Below are 19,435 nucleotides of genomic sequence, written 5' to 3'. Positions count from 1 at the left end.
AGCATCGGTGAGCAGGTTATTGGTAAGTGCCGTTTGATAGCACTGTTGACGACACCTTCCATCACTTTGCTGGTATACAAGGACACCCAGGTCCCTTTGAACATCAACTCGATGCCGTTCATGGTCAGAACATGATCCAGGTCTAATGGGGGGGACGGGGGGGGGAGATGAGAGAGTGATCCAGGTCTAATGGGGGGAGGGGAAGGAGAGAGTGATCCAGGTCTAATGGGGGAGGGGGGGTGGGGGGAGATGAGAGACTGAGAGACTGATCCAGGTCGAATGGGAAGGGGAGATGGGGAGATGAGTGATCCAGGTCTAATGGGGGGGGGGGGATGAGAGAGTGATCCAGATCTAATGGCGGTGGGGGGGGGAATGAGAGAGTGATCCAGGATTGATTAAGAAAGGGAAGTTAGATTATGAAAAGAAATTAGCAAAAAATATAAAAACAGATAGCAAGAGTTTCTATAGTTATATAAAAAGAAAAAGGGTGGCTAAGGCAAACATAGGTCCCTTAGAGGATGAGACCGGGAAATTAATGGTGGGAAACATGGAGATGGCAAAAATGCTGAACAAATATTTTGTTTCAGTCTTTACAGTAGAGGACACTAAGAATATCCCAACACTGGACAAACAGGGGACTCTCGGGGGGGAGGAGCTAAATACGATTAAAATCACTCAAGAGATGGTACTCAGTAAAATAATGGGACTCAAGGCGGATAAATCCCCTGGACCTGATGGCTTCCATCCTAGGGTCTTGAGGGAAGTGGCAGTAGGGATTGTGGATGCTTTGGTGATAGTTTTCCAAAATTCCCTGGACTCAGGAGAGGTCCCGGCAGATTGGAAAACTGCTAATGTAACACCGTTATTTAAAAAGGGTATTAGGCAGAAGGCTGGAAATTATAGGCCAGTTAGCTTAACATCTGTGGTGGGTAAAATTTTGGAGTCTATTATTAAGGAGACAGTAACGGAACATTTAGATAAGCATAATTTAATAGGACAAAGTCAGCATGGCTTTATGAAGGGGAAGTCATGTCTGACAAATTTGCTTGAGTTCTTCGAGGATATAACGTATAGGGTGGATAAAGGGGAACCAGTGGACATAGTGTATTTAGACTTCCAGAAGGCATTCGACAAGGTGCCACATAAAAGATTATTACTTAAGATAAAAAATCACGGGATTGGGGGTAATATTCTGGCATGGGTGGAGGATTGGTTATCGAACAGGAAGCAGAGAGTTGGGATAAATGGTTCATTTTCGGACTGGCAACCAGTAACCAGTGGTGTTCCGCAGGGGTCGGTGCTGGGTCCCCAACTCTTTACAATCTATATTAACGATTTGGAGGAGGGGACCGAGTGCAACATATCAAAATTTGCAGATGATACAAAGATGGGAGGGAAAGTAGAGAGTGAGGAGGACATAAAAAACCTGCAAGGGGATATAGACAGGCTGGGTGAGTGGGCGGAGATTTGGCAGATGCAATATAATATTGGAAAATGTGAGGTTATGCACTTTGGCAGGAAAAATCAGAGAGCAAGTTATTTTCTTAATGGCGAGAGACTGGAAAGTACTGCAGTACAAAGGGATCTGGGGGTCCTAGTGCAAGAAAATCAAAAAGTTGGTATGCAGGTGCAGCAGGTGATCAAGAAAGCCAACGGAATGTTGGCTTTTATTGCTAGGGGGATAGAATATAAAAACAAGGAGGTATTGCTGCAGTTATATAAGGTATTGGTGAGACCGCACCTGGAATACTGCATACAGTTTTGGTCTCCATACTTAAGAAAAGACATACTTGCTCTCGAGGCAGTACAAAGAAGGTTCACTCGGTTAATCCCGGGGATGAGGGGGCGGACATATGAGGAGAGGTTGAGTAGATTGGGACTCTACTCATTGGAGTTCAGAAGAATGAGAGGCGATCTTATTGAAACATATAAGATTGTGAAGGGTCTTGATCGGGTGGATGCAGTAAGGATGTTCCCAAAGATGGGTGAAACTAGAACTAGGGGGCATAATCTTAGAATAAGGGGCTGCTCTTTCAAAACTGAGATGAGGAGAAACTTCTTCACTCAGAGGGTGGTAGGTCTGTGGAATTTGCTGCCCCAGGAAGCTGTGGAAGCTACATCATTAAATAAATTTAAAACAGAAATAGACAGTTTCCTAGAAGTAAAGGGAATTAGGGGTTATGGGGAGCGGGCAGGAAATTGGACATGAAGCTGAGTTCGGATCGGTCAATGCCCTGTGGGTGGCGGAGAGGGCCCAGGGGCTATGTGGCCGGGTCCTGCTCCGACTTCTTGTGTTCTTTAGATTTGTGGTTGGGATCAGATCAGCCATGATCTTATTGAATGGCGGAGCAGGCTCGAGGGGCCGATTGGCCTACTCCTGCTCCAATTTCTTATGTTCTTATGTTCTTAATGCGGGGGGGGGTGAGAGAGTGATCCAGGTCTAATGGGGGTGGGGGAGGAGAGAGTGATCCAGATCTAATTGGGGGGGGTGGGGGAGGAGAGTGTGATCCAGGTCTAATAAGGGGGGGGGGGTGGAGATGAGAGCGTGATCCAGGTCTAATGGGGGGGGAGGGGAGGGAGGAGAGCGAGATCCAGCTCCCCGTCTGTACCAGGTTCTCCCTCTCTTCCTCCCCCCGCCCCTCCTCCCTCAGACCTGTACGACTCTCCCCCTCGCTCCTGAGTTTCAACAGTCATCACCTTCAATCAAGAATCACTACCTTCATGTTGTCCTGATTCATTGATCTGACCAGATTCCTTAGCTTATTTCAAGATCCTATAAATATATGTCAGAACATGTTAGCAGTGGCTCAGTGGGTAGCACTCTCGTCTCTAAGGTCAAAGGTTGTGTGTTCAAGTCCCATTCCAGAGACTTGAGCACATAATTCAGGCTCGCTTCAGTGCAGTATTGAGGAAGTGCTGCACTGTCAGAGGTGCCATCTTTCGGATGAGACTTTATACCGAGGCCCGTAAAAGATCCCATGGCACTATTCAAAGAGCAGGGGAGTTCCCGCCGGTGTCCTGGCCAATATTTATCCCTCAGCCAACAGCACTAAAATAGATTATCTGGTCATCATCGCATTGCTGATTGTGGGATCTTGTGGGCAAATTGGCTGCCGCATTTCCTACATTACAACAGTGACTACACTTCAAAAGTACTTCATTGGCTGTAAAATGCTTTGGGACGTCCTGAGGTTGTGAAAGGCGCTATATAAATGCAAGTCTTTCATTCTTTCACTATGAGCAATGCCATAGGAGATGTTACTTTTTTTTTAAAAGTACCGTTGGAGACAGAATGGCCAGACATCAAGTATTACAGGGTGTGATTGTAGCTCTGTGGTCATTTCTACCATAAAAATCAAATGTGATTTATTTCTCTTCGATTGTCACGATTTACATTGCATCTTTCAAGAAAACAATGTATTGCAATGCCAATTACAACAGAATTATTTGCATCATTTACTCTTTTTCCCAGTTTGCTTTACACAAATAAAAGGAAACAACTTATAAGAAAAATTGAGTTATAAATCTGTACACACTTCAAGAACAAAATGGGATGGTGGAGGGGAGGAAGTCTGAGCGAATTTGGCTCACACAGCTAAAGCGATGCTGTGTGGAATCTGAAGTCATAAGTCAGTCATCAATGAAGAATTCAGAATTACAGCATTCAGAGAATCATAGAATGGTTCCAGCACAGGAAGAGGCCATTTGGCTCTTTGTAAGAGCAATCCAGTTAGTCCCATTATCTTGTAGAATCATAGAAGGTTACAGCATGGAAGGAGGCCATTCAGCCTATCAAATCCGCTCCGGCTCAATGCAAGAGCAATCCAGCTAGTCCCACTGCCACACCCTATCCCCGTAGCCCTGCACATTTTTTTGTTTCAAGTATTTATCCAGTTCCCTTTTGAAGGCCATGATTGATTCTGCCTCCACCACCCACTCAGGCAGTGCATTCCAGATCATAACCACTCGCTGTGTAAAAAAGTTTTTCCTCGTATCATCTTTGGTTCTTTTGCCAATCACCGTAAATCTATGACCTCTGGTCCATGACCCCTCTGCCAATGGGAACAATTTCTCTCCAACTACTCTGTCTAGACCCATCATGATTTTAAACTCCTCTAACAAATCGCCTCGCAACCGTCTCTGTTCCAAGGAGAACACTCCCAGCTTCTCCAGTCTATCCCCGTAATTTAAGTCCCTCATCCTTGGAATCATTCTAGTAAATCTCCTCTGCACCCTTTCTAAGGCCTTCACATCCTTCCTAAAGTGCGGTGTCCAGAACTGGACACAATACTCCAGTTGTGGCCGAACCAGTGTTTTATAAAGGTTCATCATGACTTCCTTGCTTTTGTACTCTATGCCTCTATTTATAGAGCCCAGGATCCCGTATGCTTTTTTAACCACTTCCTCAACCTGCCTTGCCACCTTCAATGATTTGTGTACATATACCCCCAGATCTCTCTGTTCCTCCATCCCTTTTAGAATTGTGTCCTCTAGTTTATATTGCCTCTCCTCATTTTTCCTACCAAAATGCATCATCTCACATTTTTCCGCATTAAACTTCATCTGCCACGTGTGCGCCCATGCCACCGGAGTGTCTATATCCTCTTGAAGTCTATCGCTATCCTCCTCGCTGTTCACTACCCTTCCGAGTTTTGTGTCATCCGCAAATTTTGAAATTGTGCCTTCTACTCCCAAGTCAAAGTCATTAATATATATCAAGAAAAGCAGTGGTCCCAGCACCGACCCCTGGGGAACACCACTGTACAGCTCCCTCCAGTCCAAAAAACAACCATTCACCACTACTCTCTGTTTCCTGTCATTTAGCCAATTCTGTATCCATGTCACTATTGCCCTTCTTATTCCACAATCTTAATAGGAAGTCTACCATGTGACACTTCTTCAAACGCTTTTTGAAAGTCCATATACACCACATCAACTGCATTGCCCTCATCCACCCTCTCTGTTACCTCATCAAAAAACTCTATCAAGTTGGTTAAACACAATTTGCCTTTAACAAATCCGTGCTGGCTTTCCCTGATCAATCCACACTTGTCCAAGTGACTGTTAATTCTGTCCCGGATTATCGTTTTTAAAAGTTTCCCCAACACTGAGGTTAAACTGACTGGCCTATAGTTGCTGGGTTTATCCTTACACCCTTTTTTGAACAAGGGTGTAACATTTGCAATTCTCCAGTCCTCTGGCACCACCCCCCATATCTACGGATGTTTGGAAGATTATGGCCAGTACCCCCGCAATTTCCACCCTTACTTCCCTCAGCAACCTAGGATGCATCCCATCCGGACCGGGTGACTTATCTATTTGAAATACAGTTAGCCTTTCTAGAACCTCTATCAATTTTTAGCCCTTCCAGTATCTTAACTATATCTTCCTTTACCGAGACTCTGGCAGCATCTTCTTCCTTGGTAAAGACAGGTGCAAAGTACTCATTTAGTACCTCAGCCATGCCCTCTGCCTCCATTCACAGATCTCCTTTATGGTCCCTAATCGGCCCCACCCCTCCTCTTACTAACTGTTTACTGTTTACATGCCTGTAGAAGACTTTTGGATTCCCTTTTATGTTGGCTGCCTGTTTATTCTCATACTCTCTCTCTGATCCTCTTATTTCCTTTTTCACTTCTCCTCTGTAAATATTCAGCTTGGTTCAGTTGTATTATCAACATGACGTCTGTCTTACACCCCCCCCCCCTTTTCTGCTTCATCTTACTCTCTCTCTTTCATCATCCAGGGAGCTCTGGCTTTGTCCTAATGGTTGAAAGAATAATTTTTAATAAATGAAAATTATTTACCTTGTGGGGTTGTCTTCATTCTTTGCATGTTATGCATCCACCACACACACATAGGAGTGAGTGCAGCCTGGCTTCAAAGGTTCTGGGTACAAGTGCCAAGCAAATACATAAAAATATTGCCCAGACATTGCAGATAGGTGGTGCCACATGCAAGTCTCTCACTCATGCATTGTGTACAGCCTCAGGAACTGCACCAGTTAATTTTGAGTATACTATCGACATGCCAAATAGAATAAAGGATTTGCAATGTGCTCACTGTGAGCTGAAACGAACGCTACCAACAGTGCGGCTTCACATCGAAGAAAAAACGTCACAGTTTTGAAGGGATTCAAAGGATGGGTTATATCAACTTGTGAAGAACTAAATTAAGGTCCAATTGGGAACCAGTAAAAGTCTGTGGGTTATGGGGAAATGAATATGGAAATCTGTACTTCCAGGAAAAGGACACTGTTCAACTGTCAGGCAAGCAAAGCCTGTCACAGAGCAGAAACATTAGAGCTGGTGTTTACTGGGAGAAACAAACAGACCTACTGATTCTTGAGAAAACTAAATTCTGAAATGAATCTTTCACTCGTGAGAGTGAACTGTGAGCATCTGTCACTATGCTGTCTACCCAGCTAAATGTTTAAGTTAAAGTTTAAGTGACAGAGTGACGTTATCCACACATCAGCATACTAACATGGATGGATCTTGACAACAGGAGCAGGAGTAATTTCTCCCATACTTGTTGGTATTATTGAACCCCAGTGATGACCGATCACACATAATACTGGCTAACCTTGTACTATGGTCTGAAATGTTACAGCCAGACTTACTGATCTTTGCTCCAATCAATTCATGCATCAGGATAACTGCTCCGTTGTCCCCTTACCCAGAATTCAGTTCCTTTGGAGTTGGGGCCCCACCCTGTCAGGACAATGTCTGTTACCAGTACCAACTGTGGGGGAGGCTGTGTGGAGAGGATCACTGGCTGAGCAGGTTCAGCTGAAATGTTCACATTAAAAAGGGACGTTTAGGAATTATAAAGACCGATGCTAGTCAGAGGTTAATTTTTTTTAATAACCTTCCCTTGGGATCCATTACTCCTCCCGTATTTCAGTTGATCAATTTTCAGTATTCAAAGCAGGAGAGACTGAATTACTGTAAAACCAGTCATATTTGTTCAGGAAAGCAGCTGTTTAAATCCTACATCTGAACTGAGATTATAATATACACAAATATTCAGAAAGATTTCTCTGCTTTATTAATCATATCCTCTGCATTTTACATTGTACAAAGATGAACAACAGTTGACAACCGGAAATAGCAGACAAATGAATTATTCAAAAATATATACAAGGTTTGGATTTACAAAGCATGGTCATGAACCCAATTATCCCAATCACCTCGTACCATTGAACAGAAGTCTTCTATACTGAAGGCCAAAAGTGAAATATGTTAGTGGATTGCCACTTTGTAATTGGTTAGACAGTAAAGAGGGTACTCTGCTGTGGCAGGAAGTGCTAAAATGCAAAATACACCCTACGTACCTAGTTTTGAGACAAGAGTGAAAAGCTGCATGTGCAGTTGCCAAGCAACTACCTCCTCCAGTCCTGCTCTATAAAGAGAAACAGGCTGCATGCTTTGAAGTGCATGGAGGCTTAGGAATTACACAAGACACAGGAATCAACCTGGATTTTGATTGCTGCTGAGAATGAATCAAAGTTTTGATGAAGCAGTGAACCACTTGGGGCAATTGCTCTGTAGGATCAAAAAGCAGCAGCAGACATTCAAAAGACATGTTAAACTGTGTTTCAGAAACTATTTTAAAAATCTGGCTCCCAATGAAATACAGGCAACAGGAGCGAAGGAATGGAGTGCAAAGTCCAACTGACATCTGCCCTTTTCAGTCCATTAAACTTGGGTGCTCCAGGAACCTCAAACAGATAAGGAGCTTACTAAGAGTCTTACTCATTTAGGTCAACATGAAGCTGTGCTATAAAATACCAGAACTCACATCAAGATATTTTACAAAACAAACTATGAAAGCATTTCAAGGCACTCTGTTTCAGAAGAAATATTCCTCCTGTTTTTCTTAGTTTCTATTATTAAATCTGCTCTTTTGTCTTGAGGACTTCAGGTGCAACTAAAGCCTTGATTTCAGACATAGGCTCCTAAGGCTGCATGAAATTCAGTCAGGCACTGCACCAGCTGCTGAAACTTTGGTCTCTCCTCCCGATCCAATGCCCAACAGCAGGCCATCACAGCAAATCTGTGAACAAATCACAAAACAGACTGTTTTAAATCTCTGGATCAGATATATAACGGGACAGAGCAATCTCTGGAGCAGATATATAACGGGACAGAGCAATCACGATCAGATATATAACGGGACAGAGCAATCACTGGATCAGATATATAACGGAACAGAGCAATCACGATCAGATATATAACGGGACAGAGCAATCTCTGGATCAGATATATAACGGGACAGAGCAATCACGATCAGATATATAACGGGACAGAGCAATCACGATCAGATATATAACGGGACAGAGCAATCACTGGATCAGATATATAACGGGACAGAGCAATCACGATCAGATATATAACGGGACAGAGCAATCACGATCAGATATATAACGGGACAGAGCAATCACTGGATCAGATATATAACGGGACAGAGCAATCTCTGGATCAGATATATAACGGGACAGAGCAATCACTGGATCAGATATATAACGGGACAGAGCAATCACTGGATCAGATATATAACGGGACAGAGCAATCACTGGATCAGATATATAACGGGACAGAGCAATCTCTGGATCAGATATATAACGGGACAGAGCAATCACGATCAGATATATAACGGGACAGAGCAATCTCTGGATCAGATATATAACGGGACAGAGCAATCTCTGGATCAGATATATAACGGGACAGAGCAATCTCTGGATCAGATATATAACGGGACAGAGCAATCACGATCAGATATATAATGGGACAGAGCAATCACTGGATCAGATATATAACGGGACAGAGCAATCTCTGGATCAGATATATAACGGGACAGAGCAATCTCTGGATCAGATATATAACGGGACAGAGCAATCACGATCCGATATATAACGGGACAGAGCAATCACTGGAGCAGATATATAACGGGACAGAGCAATCTCTGGATCAGATATATAACGGGACAGAGCAATCACTGGATCAGATATATAACGGGACAGAGCAATCTCTGGATCAGATATATAACGGGACAGAGCAATCTCTGGATCAGATATATAACGGGACAGAGCAATCTCTGGATCAGATATATAACGGGACAGAGCAATCTCTGGATCAGATATATAACGGGACAGAGCAATCTCTGGATCAGATATATAATGGGACAGAGCAATCTCTGGATCAGATATATAACGGGACAGAGCAATCACTGGATCAGATATATAACGGGACAGAGCAATCACTGGATCAGATATATAACGGGACAGAGCAATCACGATCAGATATATAACGGGACAGAGCAATCACGATCAGATATATAACGGGACAGAGCAATCACTGGATCAGATATATAACGGGACAGAGCAATCACTGGATCAGATATATAACGGGACAGAGCAATCTCTGGATCAGATATATAACGGGACAGAGCAATCTCTGGATCAGATATATAACGGGACAGAGCAATCACTGGATCAGATATATAACGGGACAGAGCAATCTCTGGATCAGATATATAACGGGACAGAGCAATCTCTGGATCAGATATATAACGGGACAGAGCAATCACTGTATCAGATATATAACGGGACAGAGCAATCACGATCAGATATATAACGGGACAGAGCAATCACGATCAGATATATAACGGGACAGAGCAATCACTGGATCAGATATATAACGGGACAGAGCAATCACGATCAGATATATAACGGGACAGAGCAATCACGATCAGATATATAACGGGACAGAGCAATCACTGGATCAGATATATAACGGGACAGAGCAATCTCTGGATCAGATATATAACGGGACAGAGCAATCACTGGATCAGATATATAACGGGACAGAGCAATCTCTGGATCAGATATATAACGGGACAGAGCAATCACTGGATCAGATATATAACGGGACAGAGCAATCACTGGATCAGATATATAACGGGACAGAGCAATCTCTGGATCAGATATATAACGGGACAGAGCAATCTCTGGATCAGATATATAACGAGACAGAGCAATCACTGTATCAGATATATAATGGGACAGAGCAATCACTGGATCAGATATATAACGGGACAGAGCAATCACTGGATCAGATATGATGTGGAGATGCCACATCATATCTGATCAGTGATTTTTCCACATCGTTCACCTGAGGAAGGGGGTAGCCTCCGAAAGCTTGTGAATTTAAAATAAAATTGCTGGACTATAACTTGGTGTTGTAAAATTGTTTACAATGGATCAGATATATAACGGGACAGAGCAATCACTGGATCAGATATATAACGGGACAGAGCAATCACGATCAGATATATAACGGGACAGAGCAATCTCTGGATCAGATATATAACGGGACAGAGCAATCACGATCAGATATATAACGGGACAGAGCAATCACGATCAGATATATAACGGGACAGAGCAATCACGATCAGATATATAACGGGACAGAACAATCTCTGGATCAGATATATAACGGGACAGAGCAATCACGATCAGATATATAACGGGACAGAGCAATCACGATCAGATATATAACGGGACAGAGCAATCACGATCAGATATATAACGGGACAGAGCAATCACTGGATCAGATATATAACGGGACAGAGCAATCACGATCAGATATATAACGGGACAGAGCAATCACGATCAGATATATAACGGGACAGAGCAATCTCTGGATCAGATATATAACGGGACAGAGCAATCACGATCAGATATATAACGGGACAGAGCAATCACTGGATCAGATATATAACGGGACAGAGCAATCACGATCAGATATATAACGGGACAGAGCAATCACGATCAGATATATAACGGGACAGAGCAATCTCTGGATCAGATATATAACGGGACAGAGCAATCTCTGGATCAGATATATAACGGGACAGAGCAATCACGATCAGATATATAACGGGACAGAGCAATCACGATCAGATATATAACGGGACAGAGCAATCACGATCAGATATATAACGGGACAGAGCAATCACTGGATCAGATATATAACGGGACAGAGCAATCACTGGATCAGATATATAACGGGACAGAGCAATCTCTGGATCAGATATATAACGGGACAGAGCAATCACTGGATCAGATATATAACGGGACAGAGCAATCTCTGGATCAGATATATAACGGGACAGAGCAATCACTGGATCAGATATATAACGGGACAGAGCAATCACTGGATCAGATATATAACGGGACAGAGCAATCTCTGGATCAGATATATAACGGGACAGAGCAATCTCTGGATCAGATATATAACGGGACAGAGCAATCACTGGATCAGATATATAACGGGACAGAGCAATCACGATCAGATATATAACGGGACAGAGCAATCTCTGGATCAGATATATAACGGGACAGAGCAATCACGATCAGATATATAACGGGACAGAGCAATCACGATCAGATATATAACGGGACAGAGCAATCACGATCAGATATATAACGGGACAGAACAATCTCTGGATCAGATATATAACGGGACAGAGCAATCACGATCAGATATATAACGGGACAGAGCAATCACGATCAGATATATAACGGGACAGAGCAATCACGATCAGATATATAACGGGACAGAGGAATCACTGGATCAGATATATAACGGGACAGAGCAATCACGATCAGATATATAACGGGACAGAGCAATCACGATCAGATATATAACGGGACAGAGCAATCTCTGGATCAGATATATAACGGGACAGAGCAATCACGATCAGATATATAACGGGACAGAGCAATCACTGGATCAGATATATAACGGGACAGAGCAATCACGATCAGATATATAACGGGACAGAGCAATCACGATCAGATATATAACGGGACAGAGCAATCTCTGGATCAGATATATAACGGGACAGAGCAATCTATGGATCAGATATATAACGGGACAGAGCAATCACGATCAGATATATAACGGGACAGAGCAATCACTGGATCAGATATATAACGGGACAGAGCAATCTCTGGATCAGATATATAACGGGACAGAGCAATCACTGGATCAGATATATAACGGGACAGAGCAATCACTGGATCAGATATATAACGGGACAGAGCAATCTCTGGATCAGATATATAACGGGACAGAGCAATCTCTGGATCAGATATATAACGGGACAGAGCAATCACTGGATCAGATATATAACGGGACAGAGCAATCACGATCAGATATATAACGGGACAGAGCAATCTCTGGATCAGATATATAACGGGACAGAGCAATCACGATCAGATATATAACGGGACAGAGCAATCACGATCAGATATATAACGGGACAGAGCAATCACTGGATCAGATATATAACGGGACAGAGCAATCACGATCAGATATATAACGGGACAGAGCAATCACGATCAGATATATAACGGGACAGAGCAATCACGATCAGATATATAACGGGACAGAGCAATCTCTGGATCAGATATATAACGGGACAGAGCAATCACGATCAGATATATAACGGGACAGAACAATCTCTGGATCAGATATATAACGGGACAGAGCAATCACGATCAGATATATAACGGGACAGAGCAATCACGATCAGATATATAACGGGACAGAGCAATCACGATCAGATATATAACGGGACAGAGCAATCTCTGGATCAGATATATAACGGGACAGAGCAATCACGATCAGATATATAACGGGACAGAGCAATCACTGGATCAGATATATAACGGGACAGAGCAATCACGATCAGATATATAACGGGACAGAGCAATCACGATCAGATATATAACGGGACAGAGCAATCTCTGGATCAGATATATAACGGGACAGAGCAATCACGATCAGATATATAACGGGACAGAGCAATCACTGGATCAGATATATAACGGGACAGAGCAATCACGATCAGATATATAACGGGACAGAGCAATCACGATCAGATATATAACGGGACAGAGCAATCTCTGGATCAGATATATAACGGGACAGAGCAATCTCTGGATCAGATATATAACGGGACAGAGCAATCTCTGGATCAGATATATAACGGGACAGAGCAATCTCTGGATCAGATATATAACGGGACAGAGCAATCACTGGATCAGATATATAACGGGACAGAGAAATCACGATCAGATATATAACGGAACAGAGCAATCACTGGATCAGATATATAACGGGACAGAGCAATCACGATCAGATATATAACGGGACAGAGCAATCACTGGATCTGATATATAACGGGACAGAGCAATCACTGGATCAGATATATAACGGGACAGAGCAATCTCTGGAGCAGATATATAACGGGACAGAGCAATCTCTGGATCAGATATATAACGGGACAGAGCAATCTCTGCATCAGATATATAATGGGACAGAGCAATCACTGGATCAGATATATGACGGGACAGAGCAATCACTGGATCAGATATATAACGGGTCAGAGCAATCTCTGGATCAGATATATAACGGGACAGAGCAATCTCTGGATCAGATATATAATGGGACAGAGCAATCTCTGGATCAGATATATAACGGGACAGAGCAATCACTGGATCAGATATATAACGGGACAGAGCAATCACTGGATCAGATATATAACGGGACAGAGCAATCACGATCAGATATATAACGGGACAGAGCAATCACGATCAGATATATAACGGGACAGAGCAATCACTGGATCAGATATATAACGGGACAGAGCAATCACTGGATCAGATATATAACGGGACAGAGCAATCTCTGGATCAGATATATAACGGGACAGAGCAATCTCTGGATCAGATATATAACGGGACAGAGCAATCACTGGATCAGATATATAACGGGACAGAGCAATCTCTGGATCAGATATATAACGGGACAGAGCAATCTCTGGATCAGATATATAACGGGACAGAGCAATCACTGTATCAGATATATAACGGGACAGAGCAATCTCTGGATCAGATATATAACGGGACAGAGCAATCTCTGGATCAGATATATAACGGGACAGAGCAATCACTGTATCAGATATATAACGGGACAGAGCAATCACGATCAGATATATAACGGGACAGAGCAATCACGATCAGATATATACCGGGACAGAGCAATCACTGGATCAGATATATAACGGGACAGAGCAATCTCTGGATCAGATATATAACGGGACAGAGCAATCACTGTATCAGATATATAACGGGACAGAGCAATCTCTGGATCAGATATATAACGGGACAGAGCAATCACTGGATCAGATATATAACGGGACAGAGCAATCTCTGGATCAGATATATAACGGGACAGAGCAATCACTGGATCAGATATATAACGGGACAGAGCAATCTCTGGATCAGATATATAACGGGACAGAGCAATCTCTGGATCAGATATATAACGGGACAGAGCAATCACTGGATCAGATATATAACGGGACAGAGCAATCACGATCAGATATATAACGGGACAGAGCAATCTCTGGATCAGATATATAACGGGACAGAGCAATCACGATCCGATATATAACGGGACAGAGCAATCACTGGAGCAGATATATAACGGGACAGAGCAATCTCTGGATCAGATATATAACGGGACAGAGCAATCACTGGATCAGATATATAACGGGACAGAGCAATCTCTGGATCAGATATGTAACGGGACAGAGCAATCTCTGGATCAGATATATAACGGGACAGAGCAATCTCTGGATCAGATATATAACGGGACAGAGCAATCTCTGGATCAGATATATAATGGGACAGAGCAATCTCTGGATCAGATATATAACGGGACAGAGCAATCACTGGATCAGATATATAACGGGACAGAGCAATCACGATCAGATATATAACGGGACAGAGCAATCACGATCAGATATATAACGGGACAGAGCAATCTCTGGATCAGATATATAACGGGACAGAGCAATCACGATCAGATATATAACGGGACAGAGCAATCACTGGATCAGATATATAACGGGACAGAGCAATCACGATCAGATATATAACGGAACAGAGCAATCACTGGATCAGATATATAACGGGACAGAGCAATCACGATCAGATATATAACGGGACAGAGCAATCTCTGGATCAGATATATAACGGGACAGAGCAATCACGATCAGATATATAACGGGACAGAGCAATCACGATCAGATATATAACGGGACAGAGCAATCACTGGATCAGATATATAACGGGACAGAGCAATCACTGGATCAGATATATAACGGGACAGAGCAATCACTGGATCAGATATATAACGGGACAGAGCAATCACTGGATCAGATATATAACGGGACAGAGCAATCACGATCAGATATATAACGGGACAGAGCAATCACTGGATCTGATATATAACGGGACAGAGCAATCACTGGATCAGATATATAACGGGACAGAGCAATCTCTGGAGCAGATATATAACGGGACAGAGCAATCTCTGGATCAGATATATAACGTGACAGAGCAAACTCTGGATCAGATAAATAACGGGACAGAGCAATCACTGGATCAGATATATAACGGGACAGAGCAATCACTGGATCAGATATATAACGGGACAGAGCAATCACGATCAGATATATAACGAGACAGAGCAATCTCTGGATCAGATATATAACGGGACAGAGCAATCACGATCAGATATATAACGGGACAGAGCAATCACTGGATCTGATATATATCGGGACAGAGCAATCACTGGAGCAGATATATAACGGGACAGAGCAATCTCTGGATCAGATATATAACGAGACAGAGCAATCACGATCAGATATATAACGGAACAGAGCAATCACGATCAGATATATAACGGGACAGAGCAATCACGATCAGATATATAACGGGACAGAGCAATCACGATCAGATATATAACAGGACAGAGCAATCACTGGATCAGATATATAACGGGACAGAGCAATCACGATCAGATATATAACGGGACAGAGCAATCACTGGATCAGATATATAACGGGACAGAGCAATCTCTGGATCAGATATATAACGGGACAGAGCAATCTCTGGATCAGATATATAACGGGACAGAGCAATCACTGGATCAGATATATAACGGGACAGAGCAATCACTGGATCAGATATATAACGGGACAGAGCAATCTCTGGATCAGATATATAACGGGACAGAGCAATCACGATCAGATATATAACGGGACAGAGCAATCACGATCAGATATATAACGGGACAGAGCAATCACGATCAGATATATAACGGGACAGAACAATCTCTGGATCAGATATATAACGGGACAGAGCAATCACGATCAGATATATAACGGGACAGAGCAATCACGATCAGATATATAACGGGACAGAGCAATCACGATCAGATATATAACGGGACAGAGCAATCACTGGATCAGATATATAACGGGACAGAGCAATCACGATCAGATATATAACGGGACAGAGCAATCACGATCAGATATATAACGGGACAGAGCAATCTCTGGATCAGATATATAACGGGACAGAGCAATCACGATCAGATATATAACGGGACAGAGCAATCACTGGATCAGATATATAACGGGACAGAGCAATCACGATCAGATATATAACGGGACAGAGCAATCACGATCAGATATATAACGGGACAGAGCAATCTCTGGATCAGATATATAACGGGACAGAGCAATCTATGGATCAGATATATAACGGGACAGAGCAATCACGATCAGATATATAACGGGACAGAGCAATCACTGGATCAGATATATAACGGGACAGAGCAATCTCTGGATCAGATATATAACGGGACAGAGCAATCACTGGATCAGATATATAACGGGACAGAGCAATCACTGGATCAGATATATAACGGGACAGAGCAATCTCTGGATCAGATATATAACGGGACAGAGCAATCTCTGGATCAGATATATAACGGGACAGAGCAATCACTGGATCAGATATATAACGGGACAGAGCAATCACGATCAGATATATAACGGGACAGAGCAATCTCTGGATCAGATATATAACGGGACAGAGCAATCACGATCAGATATATAACGGGACAGAGCAATCACGATCAGATATATAACGGGACAGAGCAATCACTGGATCAGATATATAACGGGACAGAGCAATCACGATCAGATATATAACGGGACAGAGCAATCACGATCAGATATATAACGGGACAGAGCAATCACGATCAGATATATAACGGGACAGAGCAATCTCTGGATCAGATATATAACGGGACAGAGCAATCACGATCAGATATATAACGGGACAGAACAATCTCTGGATCAGATATATAACGGGACAGAGCAATCACGATCAGATATATAACGGGACAGAGCAATCACGATCAGATATATAACGGGACAGAGCAATCACGATCAGATATATAACGGGACAGAGCAATCTCTGGATCAGATATATAACGGGACAGAGCAATCACGATCAGATATATAACGGGACAGAGCAATCACTGGATCAGATATATAACGGGACAGAGCAATCACGATCAGATATATAACGGGACAGAGCAATCACGATCAGATATATAACGGGACAGAGCAATCTCTGGATCAGATATATAACGGGACAGAGCAATCACGATCAGATATATAACGGGACAGAGCAATCACTGGATCAGATATATAACGGGACAGAGCAATCACGATCAGATATATAACGGGACAGAGCAATCACGATCAGATATATAACGGGACAGAGCAATCTCTGGATCAGATATATAACGGGACAGAGCAATCTCTGGATCAGATATATAACGGGACAGAGCAATCTCTGGATCAGATATATAACGGGACAGAGCAATCTCTGGATCAGATATATAACGGGACAGAGCAATCACTGGATCAGATATATAACGGGACAGAGAAATCACGATCAGATATATAACGGAACAGAGCAATCACTGGATCAGATATATAACGGGACAGAGCAATCACGATCAGATATATAACGGGACAGAGCAATCACTGGATCTGATATATAACGGGACAGAGCAATCACTGGATCAGATATATAACGGGACAGAGCAATCTCTGGAGCAGATATATAACGGGACAGAGCAATCTCTGGATCAGATATATAACGGGACAGAGCAATCTCTGCATCAGATATATAATGGGACAGAGCAATCACTGGATCAGATATATGACGGGACAGAGCAATCACTGGATCAGATATATAACGGGTCAGAGCAATCTCTGGATCAGATATATAACGGGACAGAGCAATCTCTGGATCAGATATATAATGGGACAGAGCAATCTCTGGATCAGATATATAACGGGACAGAGCAATCACTGGATCAGATATATAACGGGACAGAGCAATCACTGGATCAGATATATAACGGGACAGAGCAATCACGATCAGATATATAACGGGACAGAGCAATCACGATCAGATATATAACGGGACAGAGCAATCACTGGATCAGATATATAACGGGACAGAGCAATCACTGGATCAGATATATAACGGGACAGAGCAATCTCTGGATCAGATATATAACGGGACAGAGCAATCTCTGGATCAGATATATAACGGGACAGAGCAATCACTGGATCAGATATATAACGGGACAGAGCAATCTCTGGATCAGATATATAACGGGACAGAGCAATCTCTGGATCAGATATATAACGGGACAGAGCAATCACTGTATCAGATATATAACGGGACAGAGCAATCTCTGGATCAGATATATAACGGGACAGAGCAATCTCTGGATCAGATATATAACGGGACAGAGCAATCACTGTATCAGATATATAACGGGACAGAGCAATCACGATCAGATATATAACGGGACAGAGCAATCACGATCAGATATATACCGGGACAGAGCAATCACTGGATCAGATATATAACGGGACAGAGCAATCTCTGGATCAGATATATAACGGGACAGAGCAATCACTGTATCAGATATATAACGGGACAGAGCAATCTCTGGATCAGATATATAACGGGACAGAGCAATCACTGGATCAGATATATAACGGGACAGAGCAATCTCTGGATCAGATATATAACGGGACAGAGCAATCACTGGATCAGATATATAACGGGACAGAGCAATCTCTGGATCAGATATATAACGGGACAGAGCAATCTCTGGATCAGATATATAACGGGACAGAGCAATCACTGGATCAGATATATAACGGGACAGAGCAATCACGATCAGATATATAACGGGACAGAGCAATCTCTGGATCAGATATATAACGGGACAGAGCAATCACGATCCGATATATAACGGGACAGAGCAATCACTGGAGCAGATATATAACGGGACAGAGCAATCTCTGGATCAGATATATAACGGGACAGAGCAATCACTGGATCAGATATATAACGGGACAGAGCAATCTCTGGATCAGATATGTAACGGGACAGAGCAATCTCTGGATCAGA

General features: G+C 42.7%; 1 protein-coding gene across 5 annotated transcripts in view; it reads right to left on the bottom strand.

Annotated features, from left to right (window-relative positions):
- Window positions 1–7,027: 7,027 nt before the first annotated feature.
- ryk (receptor like tyrosine kinase) overlaps window positions 7,028–19,435 on the bottom strand; it is a 357,734-nt gene continuing 345,326 nt past the window's right edge. For all 5 annotated transcript variants that reach the window (XM_067995687.1, XM_067995688.1, XM_067995686.1 and 2 more), the window contains one exon: window positions 7,028–8,058. In XM_067995687.1, coding sequence (XP_067851788.1) covers window positions 7,947–8,058 — 112 coding nt within the window. In that variant the 3' untranslated portion in view covers window positions 7,028–7,946. The remainder of the gene's footprint in view (window positions 8,059–19,435) is intronic.

The sequence above is a fragment of the Heptranchias perlo genome, chromosome 13 (genome assembly GCF_035084215.1).
Source record: "Heptranchias perlo isolate sHepPer1 chromosome 13, sHepPer1.hap1, whole genome shotgun sequence".
In the NCBI taxonomy this organism is placed as follows: Eukaryota; Metazoa; Chordata; class Chondrichthyes; order Hexanchiformes; family Hexanchidae; genus Heptranchias; species Heptranchias perlo.
This window is presented reverse-complemented; position numbering and strand designations above follow the sequence as displayed.